The sequence below is a fragment of the Megachile rotundata genome, chromosome 8, assembly GCF_050947335.1.
Source record: "Megachile rotundata isolate GNS110a chromosome 8, iyMegRotu1, whole genome shotgun sequence".
Taxonomy (NCBI): domain Eukaryota; kingdom Metazoa; phylum Arthropoda; class Insecta; order Hymenoptera; family Megachilidae; genus Megachile; species Megachile rotundata.
Window position 1 is genome coordinate 10,425,473 of NC_134990.1, and position 25,258 is coordinate 10,450,730.

General features: G+C 29.6%; 3 protein-coding genes and 2 long non-coding RNA genes across 7 annotated transcripts in view; 2 read left to right on the top strand and 3 right to left on the bottom strand.

Annotated features, from left to right (window-relative positions):
• Positions 1–25,258, top strand: part of Ggamma30A (guanine nucleotide-binding protein subunit gamma-e) — a 46,133-nt gene that overhangs the window by 8,150 nt on the left and 12,725 nt on the right. Inside the window, exons 2-3 of one of the 2 annotated variants that reach the window (XM_012282148.2) lie at positions 16,082–16,251; positions 18,728–18,893. In XM_012282148.2, coding sequence (XP_012137538.1) covers positions 18,781–18,893 — 113 coding nt within the window. In that variant the 5' untranslated portion in view covers positions 16,082–16,251; positions 18,728–18,780. Of the gene's footprint in view, positions 1–16,081; positions 16,252–16,312; positions 16,448–18,727; positions 18,894–25,258 lie in introns of those variants that run through there. The other variant, XM_003701905.3, reaches the window with a different exon arrangement.
• On the top strand, positions 944–2,409 carry LOC143264937 (uncharacterized). Its single transcript, XR_013038901.1, has 2 exons — positions 944–1,416; positions 1,826–2,409. It is a non-coding gene; the product is annotated as an uncharacterized LOC143264937 (long non-coding RNA).
• Positions 2,769–6,320, bottom strand: LOC100883504 (eEF1A lysine and N-terminal methyltransferase homolog). Of its 2 annotated transcripts, XM_076534075.1 has the most exons (8): positions 5,856–6,320; positions 5,663–5,785; positions 5,237–5,453; positions 4,929–5,147; positions 4,563–4,822; positions 4,128–4,489; positions 3,880–4,061; positions 2,769–3,806 (listed from the first exon to the last, which is right to left on the bottom strand). In XM_076534075.1, exons 1-8 carry the CDS (start codon positions 5,945–5,947, stop codon positions 3,258–3,260), a joined length of 2,004 nt encoding a protein of 667 aa, XP_076390190.1. In that variant the 5' UTR covers positions 5,948–6,320; the 3' UTR covers positions 2,769–3,257. The 2 variants fall into 2 exon arrangements, with proteins under 2 accessions (XP_076390190.1, XP_076390191.1); XM_076534076.1 differs by lacking the exon at positions 5,663–5,785.
• Positions 6,461–10,895, bottom strand: Naa60 (N-alpha-acetyltransferase 60). The gene is made up of 2 exons (XM_003701906.3): positions 10,383–10,895; positions 6,461–9,459 (listed from the first exon to the last, which is right to left on the bottom strand). Exons 1-2 carry the CDS (start codon positions 10,627–10,629, stop codon positions 8,882–8,884), a joined length of 825 nt encoding a protein of 274 aa, XP_003701954.1. The 5' UTR covers positions 10,630–10,895; the 3' UTR covers positions 6,461–8,881.
• Positions 21,211–22,079, bottom strand: LOC143264936 (uncharacterized). Its single transcript, XR_013038900.1, has 2 exons — positions 21,940–22,079; positions 21,211–21,843 (listed from the first exon to the last, which is right to left on the bottom strand). It is a non-coding gene; the product is annotated as an uncharacterized LOC143264936 (long non-coding RNA).

The following is a 25,258-nucleotide window of genomic DNA, read 5'->3' on the forward strand; positions in this document are numbered from 1 at the left end:
GCTACTATAATGCATTATATAACCACCCATGGAATTTCTATGAGTTACATTAACGTCCATGGAATTGCCACGCGTTATATCGCCGCGCGTTGCATTTACACGCTTGAAATTACAACGCGTTATATCACCGTGTGTGAAATTGCCACGCGTGGAATTGCTATATACGGAATTGCCACGCGTCGAATTACCATATATGGAATTGTCACACAGGGAATTGCCACGTATGGAATTTTGGCACGTGGAATTGTTATATATGGAATTGTCACGCGTGGAATTGCTGTGCATGGAATTGTCACGCGCGGAATTGCCATGCATGGAATTGTCACGCGTGGAATTGCTATATATGGAATTGTCGCGCTGGAATTGCTGTGCGTGATATTGCCACGCATGGAATTGCTATGCGTGGAATTTTAATGCGTTATATTACCACAGGTGGAATTGTCACGCGTTGTATCGCTGTGTGTAGAATTCATACGCGTGGAATTGCCATGCTTTATATCACCATGTGTGGAATTGCTATATGCGTTGTATTATGATGGATGGAGTTATTGCGCGTTATATCACCACGCGTAGAATTGCAATGCGTGGAATTGCTATGCGCTGTATTACCGCGAATGGAATTGCTATTCGTGAAGTTGCTATTCGTTATATCATCACCCATCGAATTACTATGCATAGAATTGCTGCGCATTGTACCACAAATGTTGTTCGTTTCGAATAAAATAGTTATTATAAAATTATAAAAATTGCAACAAAATATTTGCTATTAAAATAATAAATAAATAATATCCACCTTTACTCCAGGATCCTCCTTTCCTATAAACGTTACCGGAGAAAAAAATATATGCTATGTGTATACATATATGTATATATTTTCTAATTATACATTTCCTAAATTTTCTAAATTCTTTTTCGCCAAATTTATATCACATCATATCTTTCATAGATTTTCAAATATAGTAGGCGTATAATTTTCTAAATTTTCGCTTGATTGAACTAACTCAACGTCTCCCCCTTCTATAGGATGCGAAAGGGACACTTCTATTCATTTATAGTCAACGACCAAGGGTGTTCGTTTTCACAGGTATTCAAAAGCATCCCAGTTCATTGGAAGCCCTTAAACGCGCATAAATTGTCAGAACGTGGAAACACAATGGTCTCGCCAGAATACGTTCACTTTTATTTTGTTCATTTACTTCGACAAGCGTTTATATTCAAAGTGGCTGCTGTTTAGTCTCCTGAATAGTCTCGTTTGCGTTAAATTATGCTTCGCTTTTAGAACAGGCAGATAAGACACCTGATTATTGTTTGCGGCGATAAATCACATTGTGTTACGAGCAGTTTGTAACAGATTTCATGGTTTCGTTTGACACATGTCTTCAAACTTTCTAAATTTCCCGAATTAAGAAACTTCAGGTTCGCAAATTTTTCAATTTCATTACTTAGGAAATTAAAAATATAAAATGTTCAAGTTTTCATATTTACAAATTTTTTATCGTTTCAATTTTTAATTTAAAAATTTAAAATTTTTAAATTTTAGAACTTCCAATTTTTCAAATTTAGAAATTTGATATTTTTATAAAATAAAAATTTAGAAATTTGGAAAATTTGGGAAGTTTAAATTAAAAAAAAAAATTGGAAAGTTAACAATTTTTATATTTGAAAAATTGGGACATAAAATTGTAAAATGTCAACTATTTTCTAACCTCAATTCTTTGTGGGCCAATGACCATAGCAGTCGAGGCCCAAACAACAAAAATCAAATCAAATCAAATCAACTCTTTGTATCCTCTGTCAGTAAATAAGTGACCGCTTAAATTTTCAGAATTCAATCATCTCGAACAGATCAAATAAAAGATAAACTATAAGATGAGTTAACGACAAATATTAATCTTCATAAATTTGAGGAAAGAATTTAAACTCGACATTCTTCTTCAATATCACAATAATTGATCGAAATCAAATTTCATTAGCATACTGTCATAAAATACCGTGCTAAGGTGTTTTCAGTAATGAATTATTTTCCACACATCCGTGTGTAATAAGCATTACTTTCCCCTTTTTTTTTAATTACTCACCACATCGAAGTAAATGACATGAATAATGCAAGACTTCCATAAATTTTTAAACCTGATCAAAAAGCTTGTTCCACAAAAGTGATTATAATAAATGGAAGGAAGTCGATAAAAGAATGCTCAACGACGGCTGATAAAGTGGGTCATCATTGATTGTAAAAAGAAAGATAACCACTTTGCTTTGCTCGACGTTTTAACGATGAATTACCACGATCCTGCTTATGCGTGCACACGAGACAATTATAATTTTACCTGCATAACGCCATTCGACAAAATCGATGAACAACGCGATAATTTTTGTAAATAAAAGTGGAAAGCGTTTGTTACCGTCTAATCGTGTTACAATTTCAGTAGACTACAAAAATACTAAATTATTGATTGAACATTGAATTACAAAGTTGCAGAAATTTAACTTTATCTTAACTCAAATTTCAAACATTCAATATTAAATTATTTTATCAATGCATTATTAGAAATATTTAATATTTGTGTTACTATATATATTCAATATTTTTATTACAATATATATTCAATATTTATCTTTATATTATATATTCAATATTTGTCTTTACATTATATATTCAATATTAATCTTCATATTATAAAACAATATTCCAATATTTATAAATTAAGCACTGTACATACTTATAATTTAAATAATTTCAAGGAAATGAAAGCAGGTCGTTGGATAGATTTAGATTTGAAAGGTAGACATAATTATTATTGCCGACTGTAACTATACATATACTCTGCATAACTATGAAATCTGTATAAAAGATAATGGTTCGTGTTCATCACGATTCACGTTACTTTAATAGCACGCAATCTTTCTAATATGCGAGTATCGTGAACTGAGTTCGCGTTTTTTCACCGTCTTTTTGATTTTTAATCAAATGTATCGTAATATCAAGGGTCGCAACGTTATTTACTTTGCTTTGTACACTATTTTCGCGTGACGCTTTCCGAGAGCTATAAAACATGTGACAATGTACAGGAAGCGATTTTTTTAAATTATTTTACCAATAATACAATGCAAAATTCTTAGCACCATCCAGCAGAAATTCTATCTGTAAAAATATTGATATCTTAAATATACAAAAATACAAAAAAACAAGGTTATTTATAAAAAAGGTTTCTATCATTTTACTATTTACAAAATATACAAACAATGTATATACAAATTTATGATTCTATGGATAAATTTTCCATGAAAGACGATAAGTCAAATGTGTCTGCATTATTTAGTAACTTTCTTGAGGATACTTGTTCGTTCAAAGTTGTGGCAGCTGTTTGTAATTTACTCTTCCATTTAACACTGTCATTTTCATTTACGGCACATATTATAATTTCGTTCACTTCATCTTGCACAGAATAACATGCCATGGACTTAAATACAGACTTCAGATCACTTTTCACTTTCTTCTTTATATTTTGATCTCGACTAACCAAATTCAGAACGAAAAGACCATCTTCCATTAAACAATCGGCCACTGATTTGATAATAGATGATTCTAAGAACTGTTTGGGCGGACAACTTATTCCGACCGTAGTATCTTTACTGTCTACGTCGAAAAGTACAGCTTTATATTTTCTACCGTTCGCCGCATTGTCTTTGACAAATTGAATTCCGTCTGCGATTTCAACATTCATTCTGTTGTCGAGAATGAGACCGAAGTAGTCGGTGGCGATTTTCAACATTGCATTGTCAATTTCGACTACAACTATCTTTAACTGAAAAATATAAAAATTTTATTTAATATTCTAATAATTCTTTTAGTAATATAAAATACATTAATATGCATACTTTAGGAAAACAGTTATACAAAAATGTACACAGGCTTCCTCCACCTAATCCTACAATCATGATCTCATCAGATTCTTTAGGTTTTATGGCAGCAGTAACACCGATACTCATGTACAGGTGATGATCACATGCCAGGAATCCAGGATCAATAACTTTTTTCATTTTACCTCGCCTAGACTTGGCTAAAAGAAATCTCACATATAAATCAGATCATTGAAATCATTTAATATTAATAAGACAATGTATACCTTGCTTAAGGCGAGCTTCACTTTGAATTACATAAGGATTATTTAAAAATACTAATCTTCTAAATTCACAACCATCCCTTTCAATCTCTTCCACAACAAAAGGACCACTTAGATCACTTTTTCCTTCGTAACATGTTGTTCTAACTCCTACATCCGAACCCAACGACAGAAACGGAATATTTTTACCGGATAAACCATCGGGGGCTAAATTTAAAATGCATTCTTCGAGTTCACTTTTTACAGCATCCCAACTTTCAAACTTATGTTCTCTGCGTAATGTAACAATTGCAAGTCTGTCTTGTTGAGCACTTTTTAGAACTTGTTGTCTTCCTTCTTTTGTACTGAATAACCAATCTGTTTCTCTAACAAAGAAGGAATCATTTACTTAATTTTTTTCTTGATATTAAATATTTATCTAGAATCAATGTAACTTACTTTCCTTGCGGTACTATGAACGCTGCGTAACTTTTTGTGCCACGAATTCTAGGCTGGTCTAACACGTAGACCGTATAACGTGGATGTTTATTGTCTGGATAATGTAAATCTAATGAGATTTCCCCTATGTCAGCCACACTACGCTTTTGAAGGCTATTGCAGATTAGCGCAGACTGTTGTACCGATAATATGGCTGACACCATATCATCCATAGATGACAATCTCTTTGGAGGACCATCAATTAATGCTACTTCTAATACCTAATAAGACATTCATTTTGAATTATATATTGTTAAAAATAATATGGAGTAAGAAAATATCAAATTCATGTTATTATTAATGTAATGCTATTAATATAGTGCTCACAGTTTGAAGTGAATTAATAAATTTTGTAGCAATCACTGCAAAGACTGGAATTGAACTTCCTTCATCTATTCGTGCTTTTGCTTCAGCCTCGTGACAACGCACTACACGAAACATAAATCCAGCTTTTGGAAAATAAGATAACAGTTTTTTCAAAATATGTTCCTGGAGTAATGAAATACAAATGTATCTACCACCATTGCGTAAAACCCTTGAAATTTCCTACAAAATTATATTACATTATACAGATATCTACTAAAGTATATTTGCTTCAGTATTTAGTACTTATAATGCAATGCACATAAGCTTACCTTAAAATATTTATTAATGATAGTTAATGTCTCTTCTTTGGTATCTGGCATAAGAGCATCTAAAGTACCTTTATCCAATATAACACTAAATGTATCATCCGAATATGACAACTGTGTAGCATCCATTTGTTCGTAAACTAAGTCAGGTCTCACAGATGCATTAATATCACGCATTTGTTTGATAACAATATGTGATATATCAATATTAGTAATATTTCTACAGTTAGAAAGAAGTTATATATTAAGATACATGAACAAACAGTGTAATAACTCATGACTAAATTTTGGGTGTTTATGCACTTATGATATACCAAAATCATCATAATATTTATCTTGTTAAACTGGAGGGTATACTATTACAATATTAAATGAATTGTTATAATTTAAATATGAAAAATAAAAAAAAAATGTTTAAGAGTTACATACCTGTAACCCACATCATATAAACACATACTAACGGTAGAATTACCACAACCAACAATTAAAATATTATCTTTTATTTTTATGTATTTTAAAAGTATTCCACATAATTCTGGATATTCACCATACCTAAACGAAAAGTATGAACAATGATTAATACCATAAATTTACATTTATTAATAAATACACCAGAACATACCATTCAAAATGTTTTTTACCACGCTTCTTGAAAAATGTGTTCCAATATTCAACTTGGCTAAATTCTTCGTGTGTTTTTGGCAATAAATTCATTGCTTCTATTTTCTAAACTTAATTTTTATAACATCAACTTGTTTATATTTGCTACTGCTATTCTTGCAGAATTAGGATTATGTTAGGTTATTACTAACCATACTATATAAATCATAAGAACATATGTAACATTATCTAATTTTGTACTATGTTTTAACTTAAAATTCTATTAACGTTAAGTGATATTTGATGATAATATCACTTTGTACTATAATAATATGAACAGTAATACGTTACTGTTATACGAATATTATTTACAGGCTGTAAATGTGCCGAACTATACAATATACAGGGTGTCAAATTTAAATCAATTTCTTCGCATATGTATAAAACTTGATAATAAGACTTCCAAATTGTGTTCATCATATTGTTTCTTCAGTGACAAATAACAACTACTATGTACACATTATTAAAGAAAAAATCTCTATCAACTTTTATTTTTCATTTGTAGTTTTAACAATATAAATTTACACGGATATCTTTCTTGTTTATGAAAATATGAAACAAGAAACAAAACTTGTAACATGTCAATTTATTACAAACAAAGTCAATACATTAGTATGTACAACTACTCCAATACATTTAATATATATATGTACATTATGTATAAATAATACTCACACACATTCATAACTCACATTCATGTATGTCATTGATACAAAAGCTTTTCCTATGTGAATATATAAATATAAACAATGTTGTTGTTTCTTTTATCAACTGATAGTGAAATACAAACAAGGTCTTAGAGTATTTTCAATTAAAAAATACATGCACAGCCTAAAACAAGAAGCAACTTAATTTACTCTATCACCATGGAAAATACTGATTTCTGTATGTATTATTTATTCGAATCAATTTCACTTTAGAATTTTTAGTTATGAAACTGGTTTAATTTTTTTTTCCTGTATAAATCTTTATTTTCAGTTTTCACGTAAAAGTAACATCTTCAGAAGTATAAATAAGTGCATACATTGCACACTTTGATTTACTTATAGTATACTTGTTTATACATAATTATTATCTATTAAAATACAAAATTTATAATATCCATGACTGCTTAATATTAAACACAACTTTATATTTTTTATTATACCAAAATATGATTCTATAAAAGCAGTATTATTCGAAATATTTAAAAATTATTTTTGGTGGATACTGAGTTTATTTCGGTCCATTCTATTAAATTATGTTGCATAAAATTTTATGTGTTAACATTATATATTTCTATATACTATGTATATATTACAATTAGGAAAAAGAATATTATATAGCTTTATGGTTCTAAATAAACTCTGTATCTTCCACACAAACAGATAGAAAGTAATTAATAAAAATGAAATTAAAAATCATTTCATTAAAAGATATTTTAAATATTTATCCACTATTATAATTTGTGACTGCATTATGTATGATATAAATTAATACATCTATACTACTCAAACAAATTTTATAATTCTAGATACAAAAGAAAATTTAATTGAATACTAGTTAGTATTTTCAATACAATTTATTTTCCTTTCTATCTGGATATCATAAATTATTTGCAAGAATAATATATTCCTATTTCTTGCTTCTGCAAAAGATGTAATTAAATTCTATTTATTTTCATTATCTACTAAAAAGATTTTCTTTTCTTTTTTCAACAAATTAAATTTGTTATGTAGTTTTCAACAAACTGTACAATTAAAATTTAAAATCCTAATTCACTCAAAAAATTGATAATAATTCTTAGAACAAAGTGCAGTATACTCCAAAATACTGTAGTATACTAGGAGAAGAATAACTGCACTTTTATATTAAAAAACAGTATCACTTGAATGAAGAATGATTATTGGAAAACTAGAAAAAGATTACTGTCATGAGTATGCAGTGAAAAAACTAAGTAAAGAATGATGTCAGTCTCAGCATCTATGCTGCATCAATGATCATTATAATCTTTCAACTAGTAATAAGACTGAGGAGTTTGAACAGCGCATTGTTAATTGTATTTAAACTGGTGATGGGTAATGGCCCCAGAATCACATGTCTTTAGTCAAACAATATTTTATTTAGTTAGTGATCTAAAGTAAAATACATGAAAATTAATGAAATAAATATTTAAAATACCAAAGCTAAAAGAAATATTCTTTTCTAAGCTCAAAGAAGAATACGTGTAATAAAAATCATAATAGAAATATGAAAAAACCATAGATGACAAAAAATTATTTAAAAAATCAATCAGCTATGTGACTAGAATTAAATCCAGACTTAAACAGAAGAATCTAAGAAATGATGAAACAGAAGATAAAAACTATTTATATAATAAGTCATGCATGTTATTAATTTTAAATTTCGAAGATTAAACAATATGTATCAAAATATTTAGTCAAGATGATAAAATGTATCTAACAGTTCAACATAATGAGTGATATTTTAAGAAGTTCTAACCCATCACCAATATTTCATTTTAATCTGTAATGAATTCTATCTTTGAATGTTTACATATTTTATATTTAACAAAATATGAACCCTTAATACACATATAATGTGTTTCAAAAACGTTCATTTTAAATCGATCAAATTCTCTGGCAGTTAAACGCTTTATTTTTAATATTTATATTATTTACCTTAAACATTAAACTACTGAATCACTTCATAATATAATCCATGGTGAAAGAACTATGAAATGGAACATATATAATAAAATTGTTTGCTTATATTACTTTCAATTGAATATAAACTGATGTTTGTTGATTTAAGTATTGTCACTTTAGCAATAAATGATTCGTTTCAACAATTTCATTCGTAAAATTGTAAAAACAATTATGAAGCTAATAATTTTATTGCTTGAATGGGCACAACATCCAAATTGGGCATATATTATGCTATATGCATGTTTTAAAAAATAAGGCAAAAACAAGTATTTGGTTTAACATTGGTATTCGTTAAAAAGTATCATCTATGATATGAAAGAATAGTAGTAGCCCAAAGAAGCCGTTGCCAAATCCAACGTGGTACTCTGCATGGTCCAAGACTAGCCATTGCACTGGCTATGTGACGCAACCAATCCCAGATACCCCACGGTGCATGTCCCCCATTAACATACAAAACGTATGTAAAACCACCTTTACATTTACCATGAATTAAATAATAATATGGTAGAAAACTATGTAATCGAAAATGACATCTCTGGTAAAACAAAATAGCTGGGGCATTGCTGGACAAAACATGCAGGAAGACTGCTTTTACGGAAGAACGTTCTGGAGCAGTAACGTGTGCTAATAATTGTTCCAATAATAATGAAGCAATTCCATTTCTTCTATATGCACGACGCACACCTAAGCTAAGGATATAACCCACTAAACAATCATTTCCTAAACTTGAACACAAAATACCACGATCTTCTGTGTTCAATTTGGCATAAGGCTTTATCTCTGCGACAATAAGTCCAATTATTACTCCACCATATACAGCTGCAAGTGCATAAAACCGTGAGGAACTTGTTATATCTTCATACCATGAATAAGGATAATCTATGGCAAAATAAATTAATACTTTAACATCAATATTAATGCAGACTTTAATATAAAATAAATGGTTCATAAAAGTAACATGCAATTACATGTACTGTAAAATTTGGAGTAATCTTTTATTATCTACTAAAACAATTTATGATACTCATACTAATTAATCCTTTATGGTTCAATCAAAGTCATTGATGATTCTTCTCCCTCTTCTTCCTTATGTTTTTATAAATGTACACATATGTACAATATATACAATTTTGATATAATAAGTTATATTTATAATACACATACAATTGTGTGTCTTTATTTTACATATTTCATATTAAGAGTGTATATATCATAATTAACATGTTCATCAATGTGTGATGAGGTTTGTAGATAGCCAGTCATGCATTAGCACTTAATGGATTTATGTTCAATTAAAGGAAGACCCTTAATAATGGACTTGATTTATGAATAGTCCATGAACATGTTAAATATATATACATATGTACCCTATAATAAATAAAAGCTATAATAAACAAGGTTTATAAATAAATTAGTTCATTATACAATACCCTATTGCATATGTAAAATAAGTATTATGAAACAATATTCATATTAACGTATAAATTACAAAACTATTATTGCACTTTGCATTTAAATTATAATTAACTTAGTAATGATCTTATATTACAATTAAAATATTCAATTAAAGCATCTCCTCTGTATTATGTTTACACACTTCATCTCATTGAAATAAAAATTTTATAATCAGCTTAATTGAATACACAGAGTCTAAATAATACCGAGGACTAGCAAGCCTCGTATTAATTAAATTTGGAAGCAGTAAATAGAGAACCAGAAAGGATTAATTACATATGAAAAGTAACATAATTATTTTTCACAAGCTATCATTTGTTTAAACTTGGTGGGAAAAACATTCATACCAATTGGAAACCAATCCTGACAGAGTGCCCGTACTTCCTCCAAATCATCTGGGCAAAGGAAACGTAACTGGACATCACCCAGGACACATAAGGGAACAGTTGCCGGTATCACGGAGGTTTTTTGTTCATTAGACAAATTTCTTGTAGTATTTTCATCCGTATATTTATGTTTATTTTCTTGTGATACTTTAAACTCACTTTTTTCAATTTCCGGTAAAATAAGATACCGATTAAACGATACGGCCATCACGCCACAGCTTTACTATCATTTCATCAATCATTTCTTGAACAATGTCAAGCATGTCACGTTGCATGTAAACGTTTGCTAGTAAACATATTGAGAGCCGTAGACATTTTGTCCCCCTCTATCATCCTGTGTCTTTATCGCTCGTTAGCTATTTCCTTTATCCCCTCTTTGTTCATCCTCTTACACCACTCGTATCTAATATATAGAGGATTCAACACAATCTCAAAAATACTATTGCGACATAAGTTTTGAAATTTTTGTACACTATAAGTAGACAATCTGATGCATCGTTCGGTTTATCTTATAAAAATATATAAGGTATACCTTCTAATTATAAATCAACTCTGAACTTTTTATAAGAATAAAAACTATAGTCTAGAATTGTAAAAAAATTAAGTTTTCACCTGTATCAATTTTAATTTTATGATTGTGATTGTTCACATAGCTTTTTTACTACTTCCTTAAATATAAGAGCAGGGAGTTTTGATTAATATTTTATTTATTACAATTAATTATGTATAGTAAACAAAGTAATGATCAAATAGGTTTGAATATATACAATGTTTATAATTTAATTTTGCTTTATCAACATAATATTTTATCATATCATAAAACATTTCTTTTTTATTATTTTTTATTTTTCATGACAACGTATAAAAAGGTTTTTATAGTAATAAAATAAGTGAGATTATAAAGCATTCAATGAGGGAGGGAATGAGCAAGCGACATTTCCTTCTGCGCATGTTGACCGAGTTTGGTTCTACATACTCTATAATCTATGATAACGCAGAAACTGATACCGAAAGTATACATACCCAGCAGACAGAAAGTTTTAACTTAATACATTTTGAAGTGATTAAAAATTCTGTAAATAAAAGTTGAGAAATATTTATAAGTTTTACAAATAATTAACAAAATGTATGTTGTTGACTGAATGAACAAAAGCAACTTTGATAAAAAAAATATATACATTAAAATATAAAAATATATACATTACTTTTATATATACTATTATAAATATTTATAATATTAATGTACCATTACTTAAGTATATTAACAAAGTTGAGTATAGAAATCTTACGCGTATTTGAAAATTTATATTTTCGCGCGCAACGTTTGAAAATGGCGGTGAATCTGGCGGTCGAGTACGAATTTATCAAAACGAAAAATTGTATTTTTCTATAAAATTAGACTTTCTTCCACTTATTTGACACTCGTAAAATGTTTTATATGCAAGATGAAGTCAAAAACCAGTTTTAAAAATTGCATTTCATGGCCTTTAAAATGCTGAGCTATTTGGCGGTGAAAGGTGGGAACTAATGGAAAAAATTTTATTGACTCTATCGACATGTTAATATTATTTGATGATAGGTTAGTAAAATCAAAACAATTCGAGGTTAAGTAGACTTGCACTCCAATGTAATTTGATTCATATTGTAGTCGATTAGTCTAATAAAATCAACTATATGATTGAAGAATGGTCAGCACTGCATTATTTACATGTTTCGATTATAAAAGTTCATAAATAATGTTCATAAATAATGTGAAATGAGTAATTAATTATTTTGTATCAGCATTACGATAGGTACGTGAGCCGCCTATGTCAATTCTACTGCGCATGCAAAATGCAATATTTCGGCATTTTGACGACGTAGTACGGTTCCTGAGGCATTTAGAAACAAATTTCTATTAGGGTTTGATGTGTTTTGATGCCTAATAAAGCCAGGAAATCAATTTTTGTAGAATTTGGTCCAAAACGATATAGGTGGCGCCATTTAGCGGTGAGCGGCGGAACTACGAAAAACTAAAATTTCGATTTTCTCGAAAACTAGGCACTTTTCCGAAATTCTGAGATATACAAATTGTTCCTTGTCGCCTGCGGAATCGAACGAATCTAATTATAGTCCGCTAGGACCATTATTAAAGAAAATAGAAAAATAGTCCAAAACATGGACTAAAAAATTGGCGTCCATCTAGCGGTGAAAGTTGGAACTACAAAAACATGAAAATGCGATTTTCTCTAAAATTAGCGAACTTTGAGTACTTCCGTGGCTCAGAAAGCGTTATGTGATCGCATTAGAAGCAAAATAATGCAACAACAGCTTCCTAAAAGCTTTAATAAGAAAAATAAAAAAAATGTCATTTTATGGAGAAAATTTGTGGCGCCATCTAGCGGCGAAACTGCGAACTAAACCGAAAAACCGTATGTCCGAGCACGCGTTAAGGGGTCAAATAAAAATTGATTTTCTGGGCTTAATAGGCAATAAAATAAATAACTCATTTAAGAAAAATTGCTTTAAAATGTCTAAAGAAGCATACTGCGTCGTCAAAGTTGCGAAATATTACTTTTTATATATTTCTTTAACGCGTGTTCGGACATACGGTTTTTCGGTTTAGTTCGCAGTTTCGCCGCTAGATGGCGCCACAAATTTTCTCCATAAAATGACATTTTTTTTATTTTTCTTATTAAAGCTTCTAGGAAGCTGTTGTTGCATTATTTTGCTTCTAATGCGATCACATAACACTTTCTGAGCCTCGGAAGTACTCAAAGTTCGCTAATTTTAGAGAAAATCGCATTTTTATGTTTTTGTAGTTCCAACTTTCACCGCTAGATGGACGCCAATTTTTTAGTCCATGTTTTGACCTATTTTTTTCTTTTCTTTTCTAGCGCTCTGAGGAGGTTCTTGTGGCATTATATAGGTTCTAGAGAGGTCACGGAACAGTTTCTGACCCTCAGAAATACGTAAAATTGCCTAATTTCGTAGAAAATCGAAATTTTAGTTTTTCGTAGTTTCGCCGCTCGCCGCTAGATGGCTGAGCATTTTAACGTCCACCAAATGCATTCTAAAAAATTTTCAAATACAAAGCTCCAAAGTCACTATAAAGCCATTTTTCTAACTTTATCAAGTCCGTAGAATAATTTGCAAAAATCAAAACACGAAAAAATACTTTATTTCACGATAAAACGTAATTTTTTATTTCGATAGTTTCGCACTTGACCGCAAGATGGCGACAGTGGTACCTTTTTTTCTTTAATAAATGCGCGTGTAAATATAGATTTAAAAAATAAATAAGAACGTGGCTTTCGAAGTAGTTTTAACTTGTTAAATTAATTAGTTTATGATAATTCATTATTCTTTTGCTTGTTTTTCATAAATTGAAAATTAAAATTTAAGTTCCCATACAGTATAGTATTTGAAATGTCACAGAAATAAATTAGCAAAATAAATATGCAATTTTTTATGTCAAATAATGAATGCAAATATATATGTGTGCATGTGTATATATAAAAATATATGTGTTTTAATTCTAAAGTGATCTAAACAAGTTTCAAGTGCTGTTAATTTTTTAAATTAATTGTAATATTATATTATGATATCTTCACATATTATCACGTGAATCAGTAATTATAACCTTTTCGTTATCTATGTAAACATTGAAAGAAAGTCATATTCGAAGGAGCGGTAATTTATGTTAATTCCATGCACAAATTAATTCAATCCTTGACAACAGGTTAAAAATAAATATTTCCTGAAACTTCAGAATTTCTTAGATGTCACAATTACTTTCTGTATAAATATAATTTCGTGGACGAAAAACAAACAATTTTATATCTGAATATATGTATCTTTAAAAAAAGTTTCACAGTACTTTTCAATATTTATATAAAGTAAAGTATATGTAACCTGTTTCAGAATAAACAGGTATACAAATTAATTTAAACATACAGATATTTAATCTAAATAACTGTATTTTAGGTTATTTTGGCAATTGTATAAAGCAATATTTCTAAATAGTTGACAACTTTAATTTTTTATTATTGATGCACAATTGCAAAGTGCAAAAATAATTAAATAATTTTTTAAATTGTATACTATAGGAAATCGTTAAAAATCACAGCTTGATTTCTCTGCTGTCAAGAGTCATATGAAGAAATTGAACAAAATTTACACTGTTACATCTTCAATAACAGCTGTGTTTTTAGACACAAAGGCGGTGGCCTTTGAGAGTCCTTGAACTCATACAAACTTTGAAGTACATGAAATTATGAGATGTGGAGATGAGGAGGATCAAATATAATAAAGTGGGGCTACATAATATTATACAGGGTGTCCCAAAAAAATGTACTTACAGTATATAATTATGTATAATTATAACATTGTAATAAACTGGGGCTATATACAGGGTGTTCCAAAAAATTTACACACAATATATAATTATGTATTACAATAACAATGTAATAAACTGGGACTAAATAATAATATACAGGGTGTTAAAAAAAATTTACTCACAATATTTATATAATTATATGTTACAATAACAATGTATAATTGTTAGATAATTTCTAACAATTTCTAGTAACTTCTGATGATTTCTAGTAACTTCTAACAACTTCTAAAGTAACTTTTAACAATTTTTAACAAGTTTTAATAATTTCCAACAACTTCTAATAACTTCTAAAGATTCCTAACAATTTCTAATAACTTCTAACAATAACTTTAAATTATTTTTTAACATTTCTAACAACTTCTAATAATTTCTAATAATTTGCAATAAATTGTAATAATTGTTAATAATATCTAATAATCTTTAATAACATCTAACAATTTCTAATCATTTCTATTAACCTCAAATAATTATTAATAACTTTTAACAGTTAAATAGGAATAAATTTGTTCAAATAAGGTAACAGGTTAACTCACTACAGTCAAACACAGCTGTCAAAAATACTTTTTTTTTATTATTCCCAAAATAAAAACAATAAACACATAAATTAAAAATTAAGGAGTAAATAAATGTGAAGTAATAAATGTTAATTTTGCCAGTTTCTACAAAAATGATATTATGTAATTATAATATTTATAAAAAAATAAAAAATGATATGTAATATGATATTTATATAAAAATCACAAAATAGTACATAAAATGGTATTTATATAAACATCATAGAACAATACATAAAATTACATAAAATTATATGAAATTATATAATTTTACATAACATTATAAAAAAATAACAAAATAGTATATAAAATAGTATTTATATAAAAACCATAAAATGATATACATCATGATATTTATATAAAAACCACAAAATGATATAAATCATAATATTTATATAAAAACCACAAAATAGTATATAAAATGATACTTGAATAAAAGCTATAAAATAGTATATACAATAGCATTTATACAAAGCCCATAAAATATTACATAAAATGACATTTACAAAAACCCTGTCCATAAATACAAATCACAACACAACAAACTATTTAAAAAATGACTAAAGACGTTACTACACCCATTCACAGTCTTTACAATCTAATTTTCCTCATCTCATCAACTAAGCAAAAATCTTATTTTTCTACATATACCATAAAACAAAATTTCCAAAAATAACCTAAATACCTAAATACTAAATTAACAGGTAAACTAGAATTTCTTTTCTCAGCTACGTCCTTGGCACCCTATCTGACTCCAAGCGAAGCATCTCTCAAATCCAAAACAAAATGGCGGTCAAACTTCGGCCCAAGATGGAGTCCCTAACGTTCTCGAACAATATTCCTCGTTAGTTCTCCGTGGAAATATTCCAATGACAACAATGATTGAAGATATCGGCAGGTAAATTACCAGCAAATTAGATTGCCGAGTTTTGTTGAGGCTTCCGTAAGCGAATCGAGAAACCTGCCAAGAGTCAGAGCTTCTCAGAACTTCGCCGACCTCCGACAAGGTGAGTGCTACCGTAATATTCGACGGACGAGTTCCCGAAACGGACTTTCTGTGACACGTGTCCCGTGGTTTCCTGTTCGCCTGCTCGGTAAGTGCCCACATTCTCGTCGTAAATTTCCACCCCGGAGCGACGAAAAATACGAACCCGATTTCGCGAGTGTGCCACGTACCCGACGAATCTAGGCCGATGATTATGCTCGTTGCTGTTAGTCCAACACGTATATTGTTTTGTAACTGGTGCCGGATGCTTATTACAGAGCCCCGTGAGGAGAATACCAAACGTGTAATTCGTGTCCCTTCGCTTTCGGAGAAATTTAAACGAACGGGAAAGAAATTTGTTCTTTACGTTTTGATGCTTGTAATCAGTGGAATGTGGCTTATGCTCGTTCGGTATGAACTTCTCAGATTAGAAATTTTGGAATTTAGCAATTGATAAGTAATTCTCAGTTGCGTTCACTCTGTAAGTTCAGTAGTTTTGAAATTTATGTAGAAATTTGGAGATGTGGAAGATTAGGGATTTAGACATTTGGGGGCGTAGGAAATTGGGGGTTTAGGTATTTGGGGATTTAGGAAATTGGGGATTTAGCAATTTGGAGGCATAGGATATTGGGTATCTAGGGATTTAGGGGAATTTAGGGATTTGGGGACGTAGGCAATTGGGGATCTAGGAATTTAGGGAGAAATTAGGAATCTAGGGATTTAGGGACGTGAGAAATTAGGAATCTAGCGATTTGAGGACGTGGGAAATTGAAAATCTGGGGATTCAGGGACGTGGAAATTGGGAATCTAGGGATTTGAGGACGTAGGAAGTTGGGGATCTAGGGACATAGGAAGTTGGGGATTTAGGGATTTGGGGACATAGGAAATAGAGGATCTAGGGACTTGGGGACGTAGGAAGTTGGGGATCTAGGGATTTGGGGACATAGGAAATTGGGGATTTAGGGATTTAGGGACGTAGAAAATTGGGGATTCAGGGATTTGGAGACATAGGAAGTTGGGGATCTAGGGATTTAGGGACATAGGAAATTGGGGATTCAGGGATTTGGAGACATAGAAGTTCATAATCATTTAACCCCTCAACAGTATGAAGGTTCTAACTAATCATAAGTTAACACTTCAACAGTATGAATGTTTAAACTAGTCATAAGTTAACCCCTGAACAGTGTGAACGTTCAAACTAGTCATAAGTTAACCCCTGAACAGTGTGAACGTTCAAACTAGTCGCAAGTTAACCCTTGAGCAGTATGAACGTTTAGATTAGTCATAAGTTAACCCCTGAACAGTATGAACGTTCAAACTAGTCACAAGTTAATCCTTGAACAGTATGAAGGTTCTAACTAGTCATAAGTTAACACTTGAACAGTATGAATGTTTAAACTAGTCATAAGTTAACCCCTGAACAGTGTGAACGTTCAAGCTAGTCGTAAGTTAACACTTGAACAGTATGAATGTTTAAACTAGTCATAAGTTAACATCTGAACGTTCAGACTAGTCATAAGTTAACGCCTGAACAGTGTGAACGTTCAAACTAGTCACAAGTTAACCCTTGAGCAGTATGAACGTTTAGACTAGTCATAAATTAACCCCTAAACAGTATGAACGTTCAGACTAGTCATAAATTAACCCCTGAACAGTATGAAGGTTCTAACTAGTCATAAGTTAACCCTTGAACAGTATGGATGTTCAGACTAGTCATAGCTTAATCCCTGAATAGTATGAACGTTCAAACTAGTCATAAGTTAACCCTTGAACAGTATGAACATTCAAACTAATCATAAATTAACTCTTGAACAGTATGAACGTTCTGACTTGTCATAAATTAACTTCTGAACAGTATGAATTTTCGGCCTAGTCATAAGTTAACCCCTAAAGAATGATTGTTCAAACTAGTCATTAGTTAACCTCTTAACACTATGAATGTTCAATCTAGTCATAAGTTAACTCTTTGTCCTTCCACGTCAAGTGTGGCTCGACATTTGTGATCATTCATAATATCACTTGGACTTCATAAGTAATTCAAATACATAGATTATCTATTGAATATATTTCACTATTTATAATGGAGGAAAAATGTCACATACTCCACTCTGTTGCATTTAGCATACAACCCCTTTCTTAAAAATGAAGGAGTTGGTAAATAACAGAAATTAAGAAGTTCTCAGATAATAGAAATTAAACAGCGCAACGGGTTAACGATCAAATAAAATCCACAAGAGCCAGAAGCAATAAAAATGAAAGTACAAGCGATTGTGCTAAAAAATTGTCGAATTTTTCTCATAGAATCGAATTTCCTGTTGCGAGTCGATGACGTAGCTCCGGCGTTCCTATAACAGGAGTCCCCATACACACTTCTATTGATTTTTCGTAGAGGCGCAAGCGCTATTCGGTGTTATCTGGCAAAAGGGAGGCGCGGCTATAACCATGGATCCCAGTGTACTCGCCAACATGGATAAGGACGCACTGAAGAAGCAGATCGAGAACATGAAGTACCAGGCCAGTATGGAACGATGGCCCCTGTCGAAGAGCATTGCCGCGTAAGTCCAACCCCCTCTTTTTTCCCTCTACTCATCGATTCCTAATTTTCATATTTTTTTATATTATCCGATTTAGTTTTTAATTTTGTGCGATGGTCGATCGCTGCGAGAGGTTCAGCAGCTTTGCGGGTCGACAATCTCGTTTGCACCGTCATGTACTCTTCGGAGACTGATTCTCGTTTTTGTACCATTTTCATCTGATTTGTTCAAAATTTTTTATATTTTTTTGTATCTGGAGATGCGGAGTATACTGATATATTTTGTGTTCAACTATTGCTGTTTTATTTCTGATTATTTTTTGGGTTTGTTTATTTTAGCTGGAGATTTGTGTGGTGATGGGATTTTGCTGCAAATTTGGAATTTTAGGATTTGTGATTTGTTTTGATTTATGGAGAGGGGAGTTATGGATTTTAGATGAATCTGGAGAGATCTGATTGTTAATAATGAATTGTTTAAGTATTTATGAATAGAATGAGGTATTTTTATATTTATTTTAGCAGATGTATTTTTATGGATCTGTTAAAACATTAAATATTTTTGTTATAATTAATTATGCAGTAATACATACGTTATGATTTAATAATTACACTTTTATATAATAATTACATTTTTATAATGTAATAATTACATATTTACAATAATAATATTTTTATAATACAATAATTATATATTTACAATATAATAATTACATGTTTAGGATGCAATCATTTTATTTTTATAATGCAATAATTACATATTTATAATATAATAATTATCCATTAATAATGTACTCCATATTTAGTAAATAATATTTTACTAATTTTAATAATTTATAATTGTATTTTTACCACTTTTAAAAATGAACTTTTTAACAGTTTAATACAAATTTAACAAAATTACATTTTTATAATAATCGTTGAACTTAAAATTTTGTAAAAAGTCATGTAATCTCAGTGGAATTTACTTAAACAAATTATTCAAATTATTGTAACATGTTATTGTATAAAATATTTATCTCCATAAACTTCAATATTTTCTAATATTTAAACAACATATTTTACCATTAAATTAGTATAATTCAGTTTTGTGTCTTTAATAAAACATTTTAACCATTATTTATAAATTTTCTTAAATAAAATTGTGTAAACAATTCATCTACTATAAACATTTAAAAATATATCCTAAAATTATAAAGCCTCAAAAGGAGCTCAACTATAATTAATGCAACAGATATTAAATTTTGTAAATACTTTAAAATTTATTGAAAAATTCAAAATCTAGAAGAAAATATAACTATAACACCTAATAAAATAAAAAATGTTCATCAAATATTGGAAATCCAAATGGCTGTTGTATTTTTAGTAGACCGATGTCTTGACACATATGTCCATTTCCACTGCAACGATTTAACCTAATCTTAACATAACCTAACCTTTGGAAAATGGATGCTGTGTGACTGACGCAATAATGGAACACGGTGTCACTTTGGCTCATAAATAGTATCGTCATAATACAAAACATAATACATAACAATATCATTACAGAAAATTTACAATATATTTATGACATGTAAACATAGTAAAATCTTATAGTACCATGTGTGACTATAGATGTGTAATTATACTTATAATAATTGTTAGCACAAACTCATTTTTAGAATAATATATTTACTGTCGTGAATATATTTTACAATTGTCATTTAATTATATTAGTACAATATATTTAAAATATTATTAATTCAATATTTTTCTGCATTTTTAAGTGAAAAGTTATTTTTATTAAATTTTGAAAATCACCCTCTAAATGTTACATTAGTTATTTTTGTATCATTCATGTAATATTCACTATCTTATTAAATGGAACAAAAAAATAATAATTTAATTTTGATATATTATTATTAGAAAAGTAATATGAACATATTTAAAAATTATTTAATATTCAGTTCAATGGTATATTATTACTGTGAAATATAAATTAAAATTAAGTGCTATTAAAAATTGCTAAAAATAATAACATAATATTAATAAATGTGAAATTTATTAATTTACGTTTCCATTTTTAAATTTGTCAAATTTGTTTTTAAACTGTAAGTACAATGTTTATATTCAGAAATTTAATGTTCAATATTTATATTTAGAATTTTCAATTTGCATTGTAATAATATACTTTGCAAGTATAAATTAAGATTAAACAAAAACAAGTGTTTTGATTTCCTTTTTTAAAGGGAGGAAATAAGCAATTATTGGTAAACGTTATTTTTAATATTTACATTATATTGGAATTATGGGTCAGATCTATGTTAAACTTCTTCTTGCAAATTATTTTAAATCATGTAATATTAATTGGGAATTATAATTAATATTTTATTCAAAATTTCTTTGCTGTGTTATTTAAATTAAAAAGAAAGATTTGAGAATTTGCAGATTTGTAAAATTTAAATATTTAAAAACTTCATGACTTTAGGAGTTTTTAAAATTTAAAACTTGAAAAATATAGTAATTTGGGAATTTGAAAATCTGAAAAATTAAAAATTTTACAATTTAAAATATAAATTTTAATTCCTATAATGGAATTAAAAATTTAACAATTCAGAAATATAAGAATTAAAAATATTTGACAGTTCAGAATTATAAGAATTAAAAGATGAAAAATATCAAAAACTTGAAAGTTACAAAACAGCTTTGAGAAAATTTTAAAGTGACAGATAGTTGAGGTCTTTGACAACAGCTTAGATGAGAACATAACCTAATGCCTGTTTCCTATCATATTTTGATTGGATTCAAATTAACGAGTCGTGGTAGACAATGTGCAATATTTAAATGCAGATGTGGACATAATCTATGTGGTGTGGTGTGCCGCAATAGTTAGCTGGTAGCCAAGAACCAAGGCTAAATTGCACTGTCGTTCCCATGTTACACGCGGAGACAGGATCTCCTTGGACGTGAAGTGTCCATAGTTAATCGCATATTCGCTGGACAAACAGAACGAAACGTACATACTTCAAAAATATGTCTAAATGCCACTATAAATTCGATTCTATTAATACATGAACTTCCGGCGCACTTACTCTTCACTGCACTTTTAGGTTGAAAATAAAATAGAACAATGAGTGAGTAAATATTGAAGCTCAGCTGATGTACACAATTATTCTTCGTCTCAACAAAATATGGTGTTTCAACAAAATACGACTGTAAAGTCTTAGAATATAGAATGTGACATCTGAAAATAGTCGTTTTTATTGGTTAGTAGTTCCATTGTCAAAGTCCTTACTGACAATGAGTGTAGAAAAAGTCAAGAAGGTTATGTCAACAATGACAGTTTTGGGCAAAAAGTAAAGCGCGAAATTTAAATTATAATTGTGTCTTTTAAGTAGGAGATAGATATTGTGTTACAAATTTAAAATGAAAATGTAATATGAAAATTGTTTAATTTAGGACTTTGGTAGTTTGGAAATTTATAAATTAGAAAATTTGGAAATTTATAAATGTGGAAATTTAAAAATTCAGATTGTTTACATATGAATTTATAAATTTAAAAATATGAAAATTTAAATATTTAAACTTCTAAATCTCTATATGTTTAAATTACCAAATTTTTAAAGGTAGATATTTCTAATTGCTAGATTTTCAAAATTGAATAATTATAAATTTGATAATTTGGTAGTTTTGTAAATTAGTAATTTAGTAATTTGGTAATTTGGTGATTTGGTATTTCAGTAATTTAGAAATTTAGTAATTTTATAATTTGAAAATGGGGAAATTTAGTAATTTTGTAATTTAGTAATTTGAAAAGTTGTTATATTGGAAATATACTGAATGTACAAGAAATAACAAAAATAGTCTTCGTCACATTATAGTGTATAATTAGCAATAGAGAAAAAACAAAGGAATTAAAATAGTATCATTGTTCGAATCTTTTTGTTACCGACAGTAGATCATCGTCTCGGTAATTACTTCAATGTAAATAGTGCACTAAGGTCGTCGACATTCTTCGTTCGACAGTGTTCGATCATAGGAATTATTATACTTTTACAAGGACTCGTTACGATCACTATCTACCGAAGACTACATAATTCCGTAACGTTGACACAGTTTTTGCTGTACCATTCCAGTTAATCTTGAGTCATATTTCTGCTTATTGTTCGAAACGTTGATTTTGTCAGCTGAGAACCATTTCCTTTCTTTTCGAATTAGAGGTTGAGGTTATTCGAACAGTTTTAAATATACGTTCTACTATTTAATAGAATTTATGATATAGAACTTATGTTATTAGAATTTATAATGTAGAATATAAATACTGTCTAAATGTTATTAGATTTATGATTAAATTTATGACTTCTCACGGACTTTGTTTCGAAACCGTACGAACTGCACGCTACTGTAGATCTGTGGTACTTACGTGGATAATTCCATGCAATGGGCAATATAACAAATTTACTAACTAGAAACTTCTTTTTATTGATTTATACAGGTTAAATAATTAATGCATTACGTATTTTGAAAAACTTGAGTTGAAATTAAATTTACGTCGAAGATTAGATAAATTGAAAATGATCGTTGTATATTACTAGATCAGTATATTACTAGAACTCTAGATTTTTATCTTTATGACTATATTTCTAGGATCTTTATATCACTAAAATTTCTACAATCCTAGGATTCCTACATTCCTAAGTCTCAAATTCTCTAGACACCAAAATGCCCTAGATCCTAAAAGTCCCTAGATATCCAGATTCGCAAATCCCTAGAACCTTAAATCCATAGATACCAAATTCAAAAATACCTAGATAAAAAATTCCCCAGATCTCAAAACCCCTAAATTTAAAAAATCCCTAGACTCAAGATTTGCAAATCTCCAAATCTCTGGATCAAAAATTCTTAGATTCCAAAGTCCCTAGATTTGTAAATCCCCAGGTTCCGAAATCCCTAGGTGCCCAAATCGCATAATTTTCAAATGCCAAAACTTAAAAATAATTAAAAATTCCCAAATTCAAAAATTCCTAAATCTCCAAATTCCCTGGAACTCTAAATATTTTCTGCATTCTTTAAATCCCTAGTTCTCGATATCCCGAGATTCCTGCATCTCTAATTTTCTATTAAATTAAAAGGCACTTCAAAATGTCCACTTAACCAACAAATTCAAATAAAGATATTCATCCTCAATATTACATAATTTATGTCACCCTAGTAACATTTTATTGCGCCAATTTTTATCAACAACCGGATTTGTGAAACATTCCATTATTACAACAAAATTTGTGACTCTATCTAGAATTTAGAATGCATACAATATCCTTAAAAGATAACATTAATTTTGTCACTGAAAGTGTATAAAATGTACGAATATAGTTAATTAAGGTAAACGAAATTTCGCAGCTGAAAATAAATGTTTTGAAATATATCCTGAAATAGGTACGTGTTTTCTCTAGTGATATGTTGGCTCTTTAAACAGACGTTTACAGTTTCTTCACGTTTCTAAAAGTGTTCTTTTCGAGATCGTAATGGAATTCCAGACTAATTACGTGTATCTCGAACGCACCCACGATCGAGATTGTCTTTGCCACTTACGTATTAATTTTTATACATACGTCCGTTGCAAAGTAAAAGGCAGGTTGACCTGTTATTTATTTCATGTCGATTCGTTATATTTTTGTATCGTAAATACTATATTTAACGATCAGAGTTAAAGTGATTCAGTGTGTTTCTTTTTTTAAATTTATTTTGTTATGTCATGTAGTACCGTGAGACGCAAGTATATTGTAGAGAATGTTACAGATAAAATTTTTTTTAAATAACCTAACCCTACTTTTGTTATAAACTGCTACTATCATAATGTTATTTCAAAAAATTACTGAGAACTCTCGTATGTAACTTCAAAATTTCCAAATGTCGAAAGCTTAATTTTCAAAAATTGTAAATTTATATTTTTCAATTTCAAAAGTCTCAAATTTTCAAATTTCTATAAATTCAAATGTTCTATTCCTAAATTCTCTAAATCTCCGGTCTCCGAATTCCCCACATGGCGCAATCGCCTCGCTAATACTTTCCCGCGTTTCTTTCGCATTCAGATCAGTTTCGTAGGTTAATTAAAAACTGTCTCAAGGGAAACCAATCTCCCCTGTTTGATAATGTCACATCATATGGGAAGTTCGTCGTTGTTCCTGGTTGCGGAACAACGCGGAACCGCGTTTTAACAACGTTGTTATACCGTAGTCGCGGGTTTCGAGGCGAATCGCATGCGGTAGTAAAAAAAGTTTCCACGGTTGGTTTCTCGGAGAGTGCCGGAGTGAAAGGTACCTCCCATTTTTGTCCTCTCCTGCCGATCAAACTAACCTCTCTTTCTTTCTTTACTTCTCTCTCTGTCTTTACTTCTCACTCCTTGCATCG